Source organism: Cyanistes caeruleus, chromosome 21 (assembly GCF_971803275.1).
Source record: "Cyanistes caeruleus chromosome 21, bCyaCae1.hap1.1, whole genome shotgun sequence".
NCBI classification, from domain to species: domain Eukaryota; kingdom Metazoa; phylum Chordata; class Aves; order Passeriformes; family Paridae; genus Cyanistes; species Cyanistes caeruleus.
Window position 1 is genome coordinate 6274212 of NC_141721.1, and position 19721 is coordinate 6293932.

Genomic DNA, 19721 nt, shown 5'->3' on the forward strand with positions numbered 1-19721 from the left:
CCCCATTACCATATCCCTGAAATGACCCAGATACATCCATAAAATTGCTTCTGCTTAGACCAGCTCTCATTTGGTCCTGTATATTTAACAACCAACCAGCTCCCTGTGAACCTGGCTTTATAGATTTTCTCTCTCTCTCTCTCTCTCGTGCATAGCAATAAATGAAGACCCAAACTGAGGAATATGTACAAACCCCTGTAATTTTACTAACCTTCAGTGAGACCTTTGAAGTAGGTGACTTGTAGTAATGAGGATGTTGTCATGGGGTGATTTGCATTCAAAGCAACTCAGATTATTTGCTAGGAAAAGTTCAAATTCATCCTCTGCGTGTTATATGCTGTGCCAGCTACTCTCAGCCCTTGTTCACTAGAACTTGTTTTCATTATAAAAAGTCAATCTTTATATATAAAAATGCAAATAAAATGAGCAATTAAAGGCCACCAATGTTTGGCTTCTTAGGCAGGTTGGTTACTGTGTGGCTGCAGGGATGGTTTCAGTGTCAGTAGAATCTTGCCTTACAAGCAAAGGAAGTGGGAGGCTACATAATTGCTTTATCAGTATTACCTTAATTCCCTCCCATTTGCTACTATGTTCATTTTTTATTCTCATGAAAGCTTCAGCTATTTCAGCACCACCTCTCCCTTGGAGCCACAATATCAGAGCTAAGCTGCCTTGAAGAGGTCCTGAAACACAGGAAGACGGAGCTGAGTTTGAAGAGTGCACAGATTGTTTTAGAATGGCTTTACAATTTACTCTGAACATTGTCTGTAGGACAACTCCTGTCCAGATGAGCTTGTTTTAAACACAGAATTTTAGAGAGCATCTTTCCACCTATTCTTGCCAGTCTGCCTCAAGTACAAAAGTTAATATAAGAAAATTGGATCTGCCTGACTTTTTGTATCTTCTCTCGTTTTTGAGACTGAAATATTTGGGAGCTGAAACATCTTTATGTAGGATGCATAATATCCTTTTAAAATTTCCTCTACTTAAATGTCTCTGTTCTATGTGAATTCTGTAGCAATTTGATGTTTGATGCTTTTGAAAAAAAAAAAATACAGCCATAAATCTCTAATATCTTGTCTTTGCTAAAGGGCTCATTAATTCACACTTACTGAAGCAAATAATGAATGGCAAACCCAAAGCAGCACCTGTGGCAGCAGTGGAGGAAGGAGAAAACAGAACCAAATAATGTGATGGGAAGCAGGGATTCTTTATAAAAAGAAATGCAGTAAATGGCATGACTTTTTAAAGAGCTGGCATCAGTCCCTTTTCAGTTCCTAGTGCTGTTATGACATGATTTAACTGCATTTTCAGACTATTTTGTGATCTGAGCTCTGCTGTTCCATGCATGAGTAATCAGCAATAAGATGCATGGCTAACTGACGTGCTTAGAGAAGCATTAGAAATACGTATTATGGGACAGAAATACAACATTTCAAAGAAATTTAAAGCAATTCTTATGGAGACTGCAGTTGGGTGAGCCATTCAAACCAGGGATATTAATACAGGCTGGAGGATAGGAGGTCACCTGGCTTCCTTCCCAGTCCTGGCTACCCACTTAATCTCCATACAATACACAGCATTGTTGTTTTGATCTCTTTAAATCAAAAGGTATTACTTTATTCTGTATTCCATTTAAGAGAAAAAGGTTGATAAGAGAATTCATAAAGGTTCCTGGTAGTAGATGGACTAAATGTGATGTACAAATCACTTCAGACTTGCAGTTCCCCATTGAAAATAGCTGTGTGCAATTGTCATCTGGGTGCACCCTGCAATTACAGAAGAATCCAGGCAGCCTTTAATTTCAGGCATTCATGCCTTTCATCCCTGTTAACTGGACTTGACCACACTTTTCATTCTCCCATAGTTCCAGTAGATTGCCCAGATGGTTCATATCTTTGCTGGAGCATTTCAGATGAACTGGAGTGTTGTGTTTGTTGAGAAGGCTCTGTCATACTCAAAAGAGCCATCCTTCCCTCATGTTGCTGCTTAGGAAATGTTTAGAACTTGCCCAGTGAGAGCCTGAAGATTCCTTTGAATAGAATATTCCTGAATAGAACCCCTGAACCCAGACCAGTTTAACCTGGCCTCAGCCCGTTAGGGTGTAATAAATCAAATTAGATCTGCAGTTTTGTGCAGCTGTTGTTAAAGATGAGTAGGTTTGGGTCCTCTTTGGAAGTTGCCTGTCAAGTTACCTGGATCCATTTTGCATTAGAAATGTCAGAGTTCAGATGTGCAGAGCTGTGGCTTCTCTTCAGACGTGTTTAAATTTATCCACATAAAACCACTGAGCTGCTCAAGAGGAGCTGTGGGTGCCTGGGTAGTGATGAGCTGGAGGAAGCTGAGCCACTTGAGGAAGAGCTGCTCTTAAAAACAAAGCAATTCACTTTTATTTATTCAGTAGATTTATTTTAAAGTATTTAACTTTATATTCTGCATGGGCTGAACCTCCATGATCAGCCACTCTGACAGATTCCTGGTGTGCCATTCCATACCAATAACTTGGGGGAGGCAGGATGCTGAGGGAGGGGTGGGAATAATGATGCTCAGGTTGTATTTCTTGGAGGCTTTCTTCCTCAGAGTTCCAGGCTAGCTTCAAGCTGATTCATGTCTGTAATTAATAATTCTGGGTCTCAGGGAGAAAGTTATGACTCACAGAGCCATTTCTGTGGGCACAGTAACATGTGCATAGTGGGAATATCTTGTGTCAGGATTTTAATGTCCTCAGACTGCAATGAAGAGTGCATGATGCCATTGTTGCTTTTTGCTTGGAGTCAAAGATCAAGTGAAATCTAATGGGGTGGTGTTTTTTTCCTCAGACAAACAAAGAATTGTTTTTAGTGAGAACAGATCACACAGATTTCCCTGGGTGTCTACCAAGGGCTCTGTTATCTTCAGGAAAGGTCCTGCTCCTGGGATGGGGGGCTAAGGTCAATCACTTCCAGGTGTTTTGTGTCTTCTAGGCTTGACCTGACACCAATATCCTAGATTGTCCATTTGTTATCCAAATAACATTGCCTGGATATTTCTTTTTTTAATTTTTTTTTTAATTTTCACTTTAATGTTCATAGAAACAGACCATACTGGGCACTTTGGTACTTGGATAGCTGTGCTCCCTGTGTGCTTCCAGATCCCAGTCTCTGAACAGTCCCAGTGCCTGCAGAGGAGTTCACTTGTGAGCTCGAGGAGAATTAAGTGTTTTCACTGCTTGGTGACACTGGGAGTGCTGAGGGCAGACCCTGGGGTACCAGTGACCACAGGATGTACTGTGGCCATAGGGCAGCTCATTTTCCACCCCTTCCTGGTGAATGCTGCAGCTCAGTTTGATCTGAACCCCTACTCCATTTTCCCATTTCTCCCTGCACTCTTTCTGAGGGTTCATCTTCCCCTGAGTGCTGCCATCCTTTCTGGGTGTCTCACAAGAAGCCACGTGCAGTTTTTCAGAGCTCAGGATGGGGGTCCTGCTGTGAGCACACCAGGACACAGAAATCAGCCTCCTGCAGCTTGGGGTTGTGCATTAACAGCCAGCATGGACACAAATAGCTCCCATATATTCAGGGACTGTGTGTTGGGGAATAGGGAGAGAGGTGTGGCAGCAAGACTGAGACGGGTTCTGCTGCCAAAATAATCAAGAGAAGGGAATAGTTTCCGAGGTGTTCATTCCCTAAATTGTTTTATTGTTTTCCTTTTTTTTTTTTAATGGCTTCAAGGGAGCCAGAGATCTTCCGAGAAATCAGAGTTGTCTCTATTTTGACTTAATTCCTCTTGGTGTGGTGGAGTGGGGAGGTACTACAAATAAAGCTGCAGTGTAGCAAAACACAGATCACTTTTCATTTACCATGTCCTTCTATCTCAAACTGAAAAGTATCTAACACAGAAGCCAAGATGAAGTGCCAGGGAAAGGGGTTTGTACCATATATGAAATAGAAATGCATTTATTTAGAGAAAAAAAAAAAATCCCAAAATTCATTGATTCTTGTTAGATGTGAAAAGGGAACTAAGTGGGCTGGAATATGCCTAGGTATTTTTTATTGTACTTTGAGCTGACCCCTTGAATGTTCATTTTGGGTTTGCATTTAGGACAAAAATTCAGATTTGAGTCCATTTTGGCTGTTGATTGTGGCAAACCACTTTGCAGCAGATTTCATCTGTGGTTCAAATATGGACAGCAGAATCCCATCCTTGAACTTTTGCTTGTTTGTAAGACTTAGATCCAAAAGTTACTGAGGATGAGTGGCTGGACAACACTGTTGGGGAGGTGAAGCTTTTTGAGCCTAGTTTTGATGTAGACATGAGCACTTCTTATGTGTAGATATTGTGATTTGGGAAGAGGAGAAGAGTTTTAGGTGTAAACTGATTCTGGGATAGTGAAATACTGTGTGAAGGAGCAGTTTTGTATCTCACATGTCTCATCATAGCATCATGAAAATGAGGATAGATACAATGTTCCCACACAAACAAGCCTTGCCTTTTTGTCTAGTCCTGTTGCTTGACTAAGGTTCTGTTTGTTCCTGTTTCCATGGCCTTTGGGAAAGGGGAGGAACAACCTCCATTTTTCATTTCTATCCTACAGTGTAAAATGAGAATATTGGCATTTGATGATAGGCTGTTTGCTGATAAAACATATTGGCCTGAGTAAAAACACTTCTGTAACTTGGCAGTCAGTCCTTTCCCACTAACTGCAGATGGATAAATAGAAAGGAAATCGTTTGTCTGAAACTTCAAGAAAGCAGAATAATCCAGCTCAGCCAATTCCATACACACCAAGTTGGATTTCCATGTTGCAACTTTATGGAATAGGCAATGCCAAGGCAGCTTTCAGAGCAAAATATATGTATTTTTTTCTCATGATGGTGTTCAGCCAGTGCCTCATTTTTGTATTCTCTCCACTGACAGATGTTAGTAGAGCCCAGTACAACATGGTGGCTGATGCAGTGTGGGGATGTCAGCTGCTTTCTGAGCCTACTAGAGTTGTATATTTATTACAGCCAAAGGATTTAAACTTGTAATATTCTCTACTGCTTTAATTTGAATCATGTTTAGTTATGGGCATTTCTTTCTAATTGGAAATCCTGTCTGACTGGACCAAGTCTGGGCTGGATAACTAATCAGCAAGGCATCAGAAACAAGGAGCAGATACTGAAATAATTCCTGTCTGTGTTTTGGTGTGTCTGCATTGACTGTTGTATGAGAGATGCAGTAAAAGCCTTATCTTTGGGGGAGTCTTGAAAGAAGCCAGGAAAAAGCTAAATAAAGAAGATGCAGGGGCAGAGAGTGTGAACTGAAGCTGAGCACACAGGAAGATGTGGCTGCTGAGAAGAGTTGGAGGTGATTCCACACCTGCTGGAGTGTGGGAGATGATGCAGCTCTATCGTGTCCTGGGGCCTCCCTGCTCCAGCAGCTCTTGCTCTCTATCAGTTCACTGTTCTGTTTTTAGCTGCTATTTGCAACTACAGCTGTTACTACAGCAGCAAGACTTAGTCATGGGAATTCTTTAGTGTGCTGGTACAGCCAGGCAGTGCAAACAGGAGCATCAGAAAGGTCACCTTGTTCACAGGAGCAGAACTGGGCCATGGGCCTGTTTTAACTGCAGCTGTGCCCCATGAGAGCATCCAGGGAAGGACCCCGAATGAACTGTGGATCCCCAGAAATCTTGTATTTTAAAGGAGTTCTCTGCAGATGGCTGACTTTAAATTACCATTTTCTGTTTCTGTAGTCACTGTAACCCCCATGGTTCTGGACCTCAGCTGTCAGGAACAGGGAAACTGGGCTTGCTCTGTGCACCTGAGTGCAGCCTTATAGTAACAGATGTGGCTGGCAAAGAGCAATCCAAGTGTCTAGGAACAAAGGAAGGAAGATTATTTCTGTACATATAAATTCCCAACTCTATTAGACTATTTCTTTCCCAATTTTTCTTCTTTACCTCCCTCCAGAGGTGGCAGTGGTCACCACAGGTATTTCTAACTCAGCTCTGGGGCATTTGTTCCATGGCTGCATAAAAACTATTGTTTGGAGATTTTTTTTTTGTTGTTGTGTAGCACTGTTCAAGGATGGCTTATGTTTTCTCTTACAGAATATAGATATTACCAACTTCAGCAGCAGCTGGAGTGATGGGCTGGCCTTCTGTGCTCTCCTGCACACCTATTTGCCTGCACATATTCCTTACCAGGAGCTCAACAGCCAGGACAAAGTAAGTTGTGTTGTACATTTGCAGAAGTCACAGTAAGCAGGATGGATGAAAAGGGGAAGGAAACCAACAGTGAACTCCCAGAGAGAAATGCAGGGACTGCTGGGTGAAGAGTCAGTGACAAGTTGGCTGAGTCCAGTGAGTGCTTCAAATAAACACAAAGGCAGTATCTATTACAGTAAGAATTACATTATGTGCAAGAATGCCTTAATTAAAACCTCTGCAGAAACTTTTCACTCACAGTAAAGACAGAACTTCAGTGGGGTTTTCCCCAGTTGTAACCACTTTCACAACAACCGATTTGTCAAAACCAGAGGGTGTCACTCAGGCAGAAGTACATGAGCTATTCAAAGACAGAGAACTTGTGAGTGAATAAGACTCAAAAAAGACTGAGACTCAAAAAAGAGTCTGCATGCAAGTATGGAATCCAGGGGTTTAGTTTTCAAATACACCTGCTCATTTAAACTTACTGGGTAACCAGATGGAAGGAAAGGTTCAGGAATACTGGTTTGATGTTAATCCTTTTGGACTTTTATTTTTACAGAAGAGAAATCTGCTGTTGGCATTTCAAGCTGCTGAAAGTGTGGGCATCAAACCCAGTCTGGTGAGTAACATTTTAGCAAGGGGACATTTGCTGCAAACACCATTCCAACACCTTTCCCTGTTGCCATGTGGCCAGTCAGTGACCTTGCACTCCAAGTGTCACACAGTGCTGGGGCAGGCTGCACCACCGTCAGGAAGCCCATGGTGTTAGGAGAACTTCCAGAAAGAATTTGTAAAATCACAGAATAAATATAATTTGGAAGAACTGCTGAAGGTCATTCAGTATTGAAATGAGGGTATGGATTATGTCCTTCACTTGGATGGCAGCTCCTGATTATTCATAATTTTATGGACACACTTCCCATATTACACCATTACACCATTACATTAATGGTTACACCATTTTGTTTCCATTTGTTTTAGTGCTTTAAGAAACAGAAAGATGTTAAACTGTTCAAAAAACCTTTTCCAAAATCAACTGTATGACAAGGGAGAGAGAAGTTTAATATGAAGAGAAAACTATTATGGGGTTCATGAGCTAGATTGAGAAGCAAAGAAGCATCAGCTTCAATGAAGTTATACAGAGAACTGATCTTTGATTGCAGACAGAAGAAATATTGTAGCTTGTGGAATGCATTTACAAATTTCAGAATTGCACTTGGCCACTGGATTGTTCCAATGGTCCTTTAGGTGTGTGGCTTTAAGGGTCTCTGGAGTGGGAGCAGAAGTGTTGGGTGGGCTCAGAAAGCCGTGGTGGGGTTACCTGAGCGTGCTGCTGTGTCCGTGCAGGAGCTCAGCGAGATGATGTACACGGACCGGCCCGACTGGCAGAGCGTCATGCAGTACGTAGCCCAGATCTACAAGTACTTTGAGACCTGAGCTGCAGAGCAAGAGGTGGACAGAAGTGGGGAAGAAAACAAAGAATGCTACAGATGCACTCGATCACTTTAAAAACCTGCTTGCTCCTCTTCCACAACCAACCTAAGCTCTTAGTGTGAAAGGAAGCTCTTCCGTAGTTTTGATTCCATCTGGGACTGCAACCAAATAATTCCCTGTTGTCCACCTTTGTAAACCAAATCCATTGGTAAGTTTACTCCCACGTGGAAGTGGCAAAGCGATTTCAAGCACACATGGGATATTTTTGAAGAGGATCCCTCGGGCTAACAACATTTGCCTTGACAGGACACCTGCTACACAATGAAGTTTTAAGTCAATGTGAACTATGCTGGCACTCAGAGGCTGGGAGATTAATATTAATAGAAAAGCTCACAAAAATGCTCTTCTTGCCAAAACATGCTTAACTCATCCCAAGTACATGTTGTTTTTCTTGCCTCCATGTATTTTGTAAAACACCTTGACAGATGCACTTAAGTTGTAGAACCTTAACCTGAGTTATTCTCACACATCTCACCCCATAGCTGCACTAATTTACTCATAGCATAACCAGCAGGATGGTAACAGGATCATTTGTAACTCAGAAACCACCCTCTGTGTTCATCACCACTTAGTGAAATAACTCTGAAAGATCCTGTTAGGTGCTGGGACTTCATTTCAACTCAAACAGAAATAATCTCTTTGAGGAAAAATAGGTTTATTACTCCAACTTCATTACTTGATTACTCTGGGAAGCCAGAGCTTGGTTTCCCAGCTGACTGTGCAGGCACAGTTATCACAGGAGCATTGCAAATGCAATTTAATAGTTTTAGTTTGGAAGGTGCCAGTAATCAGGTGAGCAGTATAGTCATATCTCATATTTTTGTTGATGGAGTGGAGTAACTTCTTCCTCCTGTGTTGCTCCTGTCTGGTCAGCACAGCTATGTCATTGCTGCCCGGAGACAGGAATCTAGAGACAGCCTGTGCCCTGGGCCATGAAATACAGCCCATAGGGCACTGGTACATGCTTGGAAATGATGTTACACTGTAAAGGAACACAGTCATGTATCAGTCATGACTGATGCAGGAAGGTGCAATTCACAAATCCCAAACAACATAACTGGAACCAGTCTCTGTGCCATGGAAATCAGGCACCAGAGTGCATCTTCCCACCTCAGTGGTACTGTTAGGAAAATGTCTGATAGACACTGTTCAATGTCCATTATTCTGTTTCTCTCATTTCACCTGATGAAGTTAATTTTTGTGTTTGTCTCCAAGGATGGAAGCATCCAGAAGCTGCTGGATTTGTTCTAGGAGCAGGTCTGGGAGAGCATGTAAAGGCTGCCTGGCTGCTTTAGGGCATGCTGGTAGGAGAAAGTTGGTGTTTAGTTACTGTGTTTAACCCTGATACTTTATGGACATTAGTCCTAGGGAGCTAGGGATCGTTTCTCTCTTGCAAAAAATACTAGTGCTCACTGCTCCTACCTCCTGGAAAAAAGGCTCATCAAATGGAAACGAGATTTCACAGAGCAAAATTGGTTTCAGGCTTTCAAGGGCTTTGCAAGTAGCTGATCTCAGCCTCTGGTTCCCCATAGTGCTTTGTTGTTTGATTTGATTTTACTTTGTAATGCTTTTTAATTAATAAACACGTGTTTCAAACTTGGTGTTCTCACAGCAAAATACAAGCTTCAGGAATAGATGGTGGATCCCAGGGTCAGGGAGTGCTTTGAACAGAGAGGATGCTGGAGGAAGGCAGCGTGTGCCTGTTCTGGGGGAGGAGAAAATCATCATTTCCTCTTAGTTTTATTCTGAAATCTGTTCTAATCCACTGCCTCTGGGAAAGTCCAATTGCAGTCTTTGGAGAGGCTGTATGATAAAAATGGACAGGGGAGTGCACTGGCAGTGCTCCTGCACACTGGGTGTCATCCTGCACTGTGAGAAAACAGCTGTGAGTGCTGTCACAGGCAGTTGCTCCACTTGCAGGGGAGCCCTTTCTAGATGGAATTCACTCTCCAGGATTTCTCAGCACACCCTGGTGTCCATGGACAACCCAAGATGAGCTGCTCTCCATGTTCTCAAATGCAGGGTAAGATGGAAGAGGAAAACTCTGCTGAGCAGAGTTCCTTGAGGCACTTACTGCAGAGCCATTGCCTCGTGGATGCAGCAGCTCTTTTCCCTGGAGGTGTCCCTTGGCAGGGATCCCAGTTCTCTCCAACGAGCTGTAGTTCAAAGCTGGAGTGAAGTCAGCACAAAAAAATTCCATATTCCTCAGTGGGCTTTGGATTGGGCACTTGCAGGGATGAGAAAAACACTTTTAATTCCCAGTGTCTGGTAAACATCTCTAAGTCAGAGTAAATGATGTAAAAAAAGGGAATTTTAACCCTGTGGTCACTGGAAGGGTGTCCAGTGTGGCTCAGTGTCTGCTGGATGTATGTTACCTCCTGTGTGAGCATCCTCTTCTCCCAGGGCTCTTCTGACACTGCTCTGCCTCTCCAAGGCTCACGTTACCCTTACAGACCATTCTGTGGGATGCAGCAGCTTTTTTCTTTCCAAATGATTTGTGCAAGGCAAAGTTTCTGCCATCTCTTTGCAGCTTGCTCTCCCCAGTAGCATAGACCAAACACTAAATCTGCCCAATTCTAGTGGTGTATTCCTAATTTTTTTACTTAGCTAGGAGTTAGAACACAGAGTTGTAGTAGGGAAGAAGATACTTGATTTTACTTTTTCTTCAATGTTGCTGTTCTGTCCTCAAACCTGCAAAACATCTCATTTTGATACTTTGAGACATGGTTTTCCAGATTATTTTTTAAAATTAAGGATATTGTTTATTTGTCCATTCAAGTGTTAAAATATTGGGGTGGGGGGAGTGTTTCTTAGTTTTCAACCTTGCACAGTTACATTTCTAGACACAGATTTTTACGAGTTGCTCTTGTTTTTTCACGCTGCCTTAAAATTTCAATATGAATTTAAATTTATCCTACGTGAGATGCTGCAGGTTTTCTGAGACTCTACAGGCCCTTGTGAGACATCTCAGATTGGAGCTGCAAAATTAAAGTTCAAGCTGCCTTTAAAGTTGGGGAACTTAATTAAGTTAAGCAAGAGGGTATATGGATAGTCTTTATAGAAGTTCTGAGAATTTTCTGAAAATGTCCTGGATGTGATGATACCACAAGGATAGTGTTGTACAGTAGGTTTGCCTAAATCCTTTCTGACTTTGCCTCTTAGGAGTAATGGATCTTTCCCTGGTGTGCAGGCAAATAAATTTTGTCCCTTTTTCCCTGAATTGTCACTCACAGGCACCACCTGCCCCTGCAGGTGGGTGTACCTGGGGAGTGTGTGGGACTGCAGGGACCCAAACAGCTGATTTGGGATGAGCACGTGAGAAGAAGGCTTAGGAAGGGGGTTTTGGTGACATTCCATGGAGGGATATGGCAATGTGTGTCTGTTGTACTGTAGTGGCGGAGAGGAAAGGAGATTCAAGTGTGGGAGGTGCAGTCTGGCTCCTGGAATTTTGGGTGAGACAGAGAAGGTACAAATTGTTCCATGGCTTGGGAAGGTACAGAGGTGTGAAGAGCGGGCTCAGAGTCAGCCCTGTGAGGAGGTTTCCTAGAAGGGCTGAGGAGCTTTTTCAGAAAGTTCCTGGTGAGACTGAGGGAGAGCCCAGCATGTGAGGAGAGGGACAGAGGACAGACACACCTGGGGCTCTCTGTGACAGCAAAGGACATCAGAGAGTCTGTGTGGACTGTCACCTTGAGGGGCTTTCCTCCTAAGAGTGCAGCCTGGGGGTCTCAGCAGATGAGGAGAGGACACAGCACAGTTGGCTGCTTTTGCCAGGCTCCCCTTCCCATGCCTGTGACAGTCGAGGCAACACCAAGGGGACAAAGACTTCCTGGTTCTTCCTGTGCTGCAGCAAGGCAGCTGTGCTAAGCAGAGGGATTTTGGGCTTATGCAGGGTCCCTTTAAGTTTTGGTAGTTTTCTCTCTGTGATTTGAAGTTGGTTTTTACAGATTTTCTCTCTCGTTTTGTATGCGCAACCAGTTCTGTGCAAGTTTTCTGTCCGAACCAAGCGCTCGGGGGCAGAACAATTGGTTCTTCCCAGTTTGATTCCTGACTTGGAACTCTTCAAAAATCCACATTTTGGTTCCCTGACTTTCCCCCTTCTTTGGCAATGACCATATGAGCCTGGGCTTGTTGGTTTGTCCGTACCTCCCTCATCCTGCTGTGCTGGGGGTACCAGCAGCAAGGATCTGACTGGGCCAGCTCTTGGCAAAGCTGAGCCTTGTGCATCTGATCACAGGCAGTGTCTGTATGGGATGAGATTATGCATTTTCCTGTCACAAGAGGGCTTTTTGCCTAAAAAGACTCAGGGCATGGAGCATTAAAACATTTTTAAACCCAGCAATAAGTTCTACTATGCTCAGCTATGTTGGTTTGTACCAACTCCAGTGCCATCGATGCTCGTTCACCAACACGGTACAGAACCAGCTTCTCACTGAACTGCAAGTAACTTCTTTTTTCTCAACTGATGGTCTCCATTTTTGACTTGAATGTGTGCCAAGTCCCATTGGGCAGTGCTGGACACAATGTTTTAATTGACTCTTGGTCCAGGCTTGAGTTTGTCATATGGGATGATCACCTCTGACAGTTTTAGCTTTCCCTGGGTACAGATGTTACATTGTAATCTAATTTATACAAAGAGCACATTAGAGTGTGCATACTAAGCATTGCAGATTTGGACATGCTAATATTTAAATATTAACATTATTAAAATGTATGATGCAAAAATCTGTGTAATATTTCTAATAAATCTTTTTCTGTTTCTGAGGTTTGTTGAAATATTTCAGTTACCTACACACAACACAAAATCCAAAGTATCTCACATCCCTGGAAGAGTTCAAGGCCAGTTTGGATGGGGCCCTGAGCAATCTGGAAGGTGAGGTTGAAGTTCCCAGAGTTCAAAGCACTTGGAAGACAGTGACAGAACATTGCAGAGGGTGAGCAGTATGTGCACAGTGCCAGAAATATCCCTTGGAGTCTTCTCCAGCCACCATCCCCTCTACTCACAGAGCTTTCAAAGGGGCTGAGATCAAATTCCAGAACACTGTCACAGAGGCTGGTTTTGTCTCACAAAGGTGGTGGCAGAAATACCAGAACAATCAAGCTGCTGAGTCAGAAAAGAAAACGGGATGTTAAAATAAGTGGGCATTTAAAACTCTTCAGGCCTCTCAGGTGTGTTTGTGTCCAGCTAGGCAGGTGAAAACCCTGTGGGAAAAGTTGTCCTTTCCATAACCCAAACTACTTTGCCTTTCCCTACCTAAGTATTGTGTTTCAGCCTTGGATTTTTAATGCCAGGCATTAAATGATGCTCCCAGGCTCTGCTGCCTCTTTTCAGAATACACTCCTGGTGCTTTGATTTCTGTGTGGAGATGGCCAGTGAGTGATAGCCATGGATAGATTTGGTTCAGCAAACCAAAATGAAAATGAAAGCTGAGGCCGGTGTTTTCTCAGGGTGATTGGTGGGTGATTGTAGGTAGGGTGAGAGGACAAGATCCAGGGCTGCTTTGTGGCTCTGTGTGCTTTTAGTGCCAAGTGACTCCTGATGCCTGGAGAACGTGGATTGACATGGAAAGAAGAATTTCCTTCCTGACTGGTGAAAGGTGGAAACCAGAACAGATGGAAGAGAAGCATGAGCAATGTGAGTAGAATAGAGTCTTCCAGATGGGCTGCAAAGGTCAGAACCAGCTGGCTGAAGCCTCACAGAATTATTCAGTTTGATACTGGAATGGAGCAGGACCCTAGAGTAAATGTCACCCAGGAGAGTCAGGTGGTGTGGAGTCACTGGTTTTATTGAGCATAACAGGAAGAAAATGAGGCTGTAAAATGCCAGTGTGGGTAAACATTATTCACATATCCAGAAAGTGAACTGCTGTCCCCTCTTAAATACACAGCAGTGACCGAGGCTTCATTCTCACTCCTCAGCAAGAGTTTAAGCTGGTTAAAGTAACAAGATTAAGAGAATTAACGTGTGAGCAAATGCCTTTCTTAACCTGCTCCACACAGCTGCACATCTGTGTAGTGCTCCTGTTACAGCTTTTCTTGGTTTAAAATAAAAAGAATTAGAATTAAATTAAATTTAAAAGAAAAAGAATTATAGCAGTTCAAACCTGTGTTCCACCTTGATGTGTTGTAACTTTTGCCTCCTCGGTTAGTTCATCCTTTCTCTCACAGGAAGCCACTCCCAGGCTCTAATCACGGAGACAAAGGAACTCCCCAGGTGAGCGATTTGTCAGGACATTCCCAACATTCTCCCAACAAGATGAAATTCATGGCAAGTAAGGCTGCAACCATGACTTTTCTTGGGTTTTTTTCAGTTATAAAACATTTGTTACTTTCCTTGAACTACAACCAGGTCAGGTCCAGTGAAAACTGTGAAAATGTTCAGCCCAGGCAACCCGAATGTGTCTGAATAAAAACAATCTATTCATAAATAATAATGCATAATATTAATAAATAGTAATCTCTGCACAGCTCAGCCCTGGAGAGCCCTTCTGGGAAGGGAGAATTCTGTCTGAGGCTTGCAGAGGGGTTAACAATACTGATAATAAATAATATACCATGGGATAGTGCAGGCCAGTTTTCCCTTCAGCTGTAATTAAACATTGCTTTCAGAGGGACTGAGCTCAGAGGGTTTCTGAGTCTTGAAAGGATGGAAACCACAATAACCAAGTCCTGGGGCTTTAACAGCACCAGGTTTCCTTTTGCCAGTGGTTGTAGAGCATGGAGAAAACAAAATCCTCATCTCTGATGGAGCAGTCCAACAGGGGCTGTGTTATAACCACACTGGGGTTCAGACAGGTTTTGAGTGCAGATTCAGGGTTTGCTGGCAGCTGCCTGTGCACAGGAAGGTTGGTCCTGCCCCTGCATTTGCTCATTTGTATTTTTGTGTGTATTCTGCAGTTTCCCTTCACCACAGCTAAGCTGCTCTTTTAACCCCTGAGTGACCTGCCTGGCCCTGCCTGTGAAAGGAGCCCTATATTTGGGGGGATCAAAAGTGGTTTTCAGAGCTCTGGCTGGGACCTGGAACACCACAGGTTTCTGTCTAAGTTCTCTGACAGCCACAGATAATCTCAATAATAGTAATAACAGGTATTTATAAATCATGAGCTCATCTTGCATAGAGAAAGCCAGCTGAGGGATTTGAATTAAATCTTGCTTTTCTCTAGTATTTGAGCATAATTCCATATTCAGAGCAGTTGTGTTGTACCCGTTCAGGACCTTTCATTGCATTCATTTGGAGCTCAAAATGTCCCATCTGTACATGAACCTGAATTGCTTTAAAGGCTCGGGATGAGGATTCATTTCCCTGATGTCAGGGCTCAGCAGGGAGCAGAACCACTTTTCCTTTTGCTGTGAAGTGTTGATGGGAGCGAAGAGGACACTCAGCAAGTTCTCAGAGTATGAACTCCTGGTTCTGCCCAGGAAGCAGCTCAACACGGGTTCTTTGAATTGCAAAGGGCATCAGTGCCTGTCCAGCTTCTCCGGAGCTGATGTTGGCCTGGGAACACAATGCTTCCCATTGATTTCTCTGGGAAATTGGCTGTACCAGCTCCACCAGCATGAAGGAGACACTGGGCCCAGTACCTGCTGGGAGCCCCGTGCAGGGCTCAGCACTAAGGGGCTTGAGCAGCAGCTTTGCTTCACAGATCCTGCTGGAAAAGGCACTTGGCTTTCCACCCCAGAAGCTGGTTAGTACACAAAACCAAACACAGAGGAAAAATGAAAAGTTTCTTCAAAATGACATTCTCATACCTTGGCCTCAGCTCAACCAAAATCCTTTTTAATTCAACCGCTTTGGTGGAGTCGTTAATGGTTTATTTTTTTTTTCAGTTCTGTGGTGACTTCTTTGCTTTCTAATGAAACAATTTCTAAAGAATTTACACACCTGCATTGTTGTGAGATGAGTTCTTGCAGATAATTTAAAGCACCAGTTTGAGATCCCAGGATAATACACATATTATCTGGCAATGACCATGGGGACTAGGAAAATCCAAGTTTGCTCATCCGAAGTTTACAATCTTAACAATCTTAACGTAGTTTTTCTGTTTGGGTTTCCAAGGGTTTTGCCAAATGATTGAAATCTCCAGTATGGAAATAGCTTTCCCTGGAATTTCACTCTTTACTTTCCATCTCTCCCAGCAAAACGCCTGCAGCCCTACAGCTACAAATCTCACCTTGGGCCTTTCTTCTTCTCATCATTTAATTCAGGGCTCATCAGGAGTCTTTGATGTGCTAATGCTCAGCACAATGTGGGCAATAAACATGCAGAGGTGTCACTGCCTGCAAGTTATCCATAAACATGCATTCCTTTCACCTGGCTTGGGGAGACCAAGCAGTTCAGCCTGTCGCTGGCAGTAGCGTTTTGAAGAGGGTTTTTGTACCTGCTCTGTGGTTTAGGGGTTGCGTTGTGTCTTGGGAATCCTTTCTTGGAGTCAGGCTCAGGACAAGCTGTGTCTTGTCCAGGAAAACAGCTCACAAGTACCAGTGGAGACTTGAGTGGGGATGGGGATGGGAGGCGGTGCCAGCGCTGCCGGGTTGGTGGCAATGCCTCTGTCTCTCCTGATTTCCCATTCCCTCATGTCATGGGCAGTTTTGGGGTGGAGCAGCCCTCCCTGGGAAGGGATGGATGGCAGCTCTTCTGCTTGCAAAGCCACCAGTGCTGGGCTGATGCCATGCACCACCCCAGAGTGCCCACTACTGCAGCACTCACAGGTCGATGCAGGGCTGCCAAAGCCGATGTGATGATGTGCCTGAAGCAGCAAGAGAGATGAACTTCTTATGTGGTATCCACCTTTATTTTTGATAGCCAGACGAAATCTGTGTCCCTTTACAGCAGAGATACTCCTGCTTCAGTGCTTGTTCTTTAACTCCATGAGCTTAGAGAGGAAAAATTGTTGTGGAGGTTGCTGAGGAGTGTCTGAGCTGGCAAATCCGGCTTCGGGACCAGAAAGAACCATCTCAGCTCTCGCCGGCTCGGGAGCTTTTCTTTGTGCTCAGAGAAAGCCCCACCAGGCCCTGGCTGGGTGTGTGAGCAGGGATGTGTTAGTGGGGCTCCTCTCCAGCTCTTTGTGGCTGGGCCAAGAGCACTGGAGGTGTGAAGGCAGAGCTCGCTCAGGAAGTCCTCGGAGCAGCTGGAGCCTGCTCAGAAGAGATCACAGGGGCTGCAGGAAGAGCTGGGCCTCCGAAGCGACAACTCCGCTCCCCCGGGACGCAGCGACAGAAGGAACAGCACGTACGGGGCTGGAGGGCTCCTGCCAAGGCGCGGGGACAGCTCCAGGGTGCCGCTGCCATCTCCCAGCGCCGCTCACAACGTGGGATCCCTTTCAATCGGTTTCCCTCGGAACAAAGCAGCCGGGGCAGTTCTCGCACTTGAAAGCAGCAGGTTGGGGCTGCTGCTGTTCCCTACGTGAGTCTTGGGAGGCGAATCCCCGGAGGGAAGTGGAATCCAGGAAAATAATAGTAGTGGTGATTCATCTGTGTCTGACATCTGAGCATCCAGCAGGGCTCCGGTGCTGCCGTGGTACTGTTGCACTCCAATTCTTGAATGGATTCGTCACCTATCCGCCTGCCGGCTCTGGGATGTGTTTACCTCGATGCTTCTGTGATTTTCTTGCTCCTTTACAGATTCCAGAAGATAAATTTTCACTCTCTCACCTACAGGTCCCCTGAGCCGCAGGAGCCCAGGGTTTGGCAGTGCTCAGGTCGCTGTTCCTCAAGGCAGCACGTTCAGTTGGTGTTTCATGGTTGTGTGTGCAATGCCAGATATTTTAAGAGGGCTCAAAGAGCACAGCTGGAGGTCAGGATCTAGGATTGGGCTCATCCTCTTCTTCCTGCCAGCAGCATTTAACCACGTTTGGTAGAACAGAGCTGAGCACACTTGTCCTTGGCTCCCCTCGCAGGAATTGTGTTGGGAGTAAGCTCAGTTGTAGTTACTGCCAGAATAAACCACTGGACCTTGGCACAGGATCTGCTGCTCTGGAGAGCCATGAATCTCCCTGTAATGCAAAACCCACAATATTCAGTGCCTCTCTACCTGTCTCACAGAGACCTTGCCCAAACAACCCATTCATCAGAACCTGAAATAGTGTTTTCTCTGTTTGTGACTGACTTGATAAACCACAATTTCCCTGGGATCAGCCTGTAGTAATCCTTCCATGATCACAGTAGCTTCCATGATCACAAAAACAGATCTTTCTCTAATAAAATGTATCCATCCATGCAGAAAGTTAATTCTGGTTTTGCTGAGGTGCTGTAAAGCAGGAGAAGGTGGCTGTTGGCACGTCCCAGCACTAGGAAAATAATGTAAAATGTAAATCCATCCCTTTGGGGAGAAAAGTGCCTTTCCATGATAGTTTACACAATTATAACAGGCTCTGCATGCGGGAAACTGCACTCATCCCAAAATAATAAATAAATCAAACCAGTGTGGGCAAGTTCAGGATCCAGTCAGAACTGATGGAGCGGCCAGACCCGGGGCTGTGAACCTTGAGCTCACCTCAAACTCTGCTGCTCCTTTCAGGGCACTTCCAGGCAAACACTGAGGTTTGAATCCCAGGAGTTAAGGGCTTCCCTGTTAATGTGACAGTAGAGTGCCCAGAATCCAAAGGACAAAGGGCAGCGATGCTCCCATGTGCAGATCCTTCTGTGTGTTGTCATCAAATTAAATGTACCCCTGGCACAGCTTTGCTTTCAGCATCCTGAAATGTCTAACTCGATAAAAATTACTTTGTTCAATACAAATTAAGAGTCCCCCTTTGTCTGACCCAAAGCATTGCAGGTCAGCAGGAGTGTTTCCATTTGTACTACAACCAAAGGAATCATTTCAGTCCTATTTTCCCCATGTTTTTTGCTCTGATTTAACTCTGGATCCTTAGAAAGCATTCCCTTCCACAGGATTTAGTTTACAACTTTGTTTAAAAAAAAAAAAAAAGTCAATGGCAACATCTTTTACTTTCTGTTTGCTATAGGAAGGTTTCTTTTCTTTAATTGTTTGTAATTTTTTCCACTTTCTACCCTGGACTATTCAGTGCTGCTGGATGTTTCAGCAGTGGTGGGAAGTTCAATCTCTTCTGTGTTTTGATGGTGAACGCAATGAAAAGGTAACCAGTTATTAAATTATCTTCACATTCCAGGCTGGTTTAAGATCCACCAGAGCAGAGAACCCCTTCAGATATCATTTTCCCTAAGCTCCTTAGACCAAAACTCAACCACTTCAGCCCTGTAACAGCATTTGCTAATCCGTGGTATTTTGCCATTTCTTACATCAGGAAATGTCCCGCTGTGCCATAACCATCCAGAGACCGAGCACTGCCAGGATTTTGTGAAATCTTTTACTTTGGATCAGCCTCTCCTGGTGGCGAACTTTTTTTTCTTTTGCTGCGGCAACCCCGGTGTCCCGGAGCAGCAGCAGCAGCACCCGGAGTCCTCGAGTCTGGGGACAGCGAAGGCAACTTTTTATTGAGAATTGCTCAAAGCGGTGCCCAAAACCTCCGGGGAGCCGCACACGCCGGGTCAGGGGAGCCGTGCGGGGCCGGGGGTGCGGGATGGGGGCCGGGGGTGCGGGATGGGGGCCGGGGGTGCGGGATCGGGGCCGGGGGTGCGGGATGGGGGCCGGGGGTGCGGGATCGGGGCCGGGGGGAGCCGTCCGGGGCCGGGCGCTGCGGGGGCGCGGTGCCGGTGCCGCCGGGTCCCGGCCAATGGCTCCGCGCCGCGCACTCCCCGCCCCGCTCGCCCCACGAGCAGAAATAGCCCCGCCACCGCCGGCAGCGGCTTTTGCGCGAGGAGCGGGCGGCAGCGGAGCAGCATCCCCGGGTGGAGCATCCCCGGGTGGAGGAGCGGCCCCGGGTGGAGGAGCGGCCCCGGGTGGAGGAGCAGCCCCAGGAGCAGCAGCCCCGGGTGGAGGAGCAGCAGCAGCCCCGGGCGGAGCAGCCCCGATGGCCCCGCGGGTGGCGGTGGCTGCGGGCGGGCGCTGAGCAGAGCCGCGGATGCCGGGCGGGGGCCGGGCCGTGCGGGCAGCCGGGGGCCGCGACCCGGGGCTCGCCGCGCCCCTCCGGCCCCCCAG

The 19721-nt window shown here is 45.4% G+C and overlaps 1 protein-coding gene and 1 long non-coding RNA gene across 17 annotated transcripts in view; both read left to right on the forward strand.

The window, feature by feature from the left end:
- Positions 1-12427, forward strand: part of SPECC1 (sperm antigen with calponin homology and coiled-coil domains 1) — an 87502-nt gene extending 75075 nt beyond the window's left edge. For all 16 annotated transcript variants that reach the window (XM_086859247.1, XM_086859252.1, XM_086859254.1 and 13 more), the window contains 3 exons: positions 6074-6190; positions 6732-6791; positions 7520-12427. In XM_086859247.1, coding sequence (XP_086715373.1) covers positions 6074-6190; positions 6732-6791; positions 7520-7609 — 267 coding nt within the window. In that variant the 3' untranslated portion in view covers positions 7610-12427. The remainder of the gene's footprint in view (positions 1-6073; positions 6191-6731; positions 6792-7519) is intronic.
- A 787-nt stretch (positions 12428-13214) lies between these two features.
- On the forward strand, positions 13215-18997 carry LOC147649624 (uncharacterized). The gene is made up of 3 exons (XR_015278474.1): positions 13215-13298; positions 13832-13877; positions 18928-18997. It is a non-coding gene; the product is annotated as an uncharacterized LOC147649624 (long non-coding RNA).
- The last annotated feature ends 724 nt before the right edge of the window (positions 18998-19721 follow it).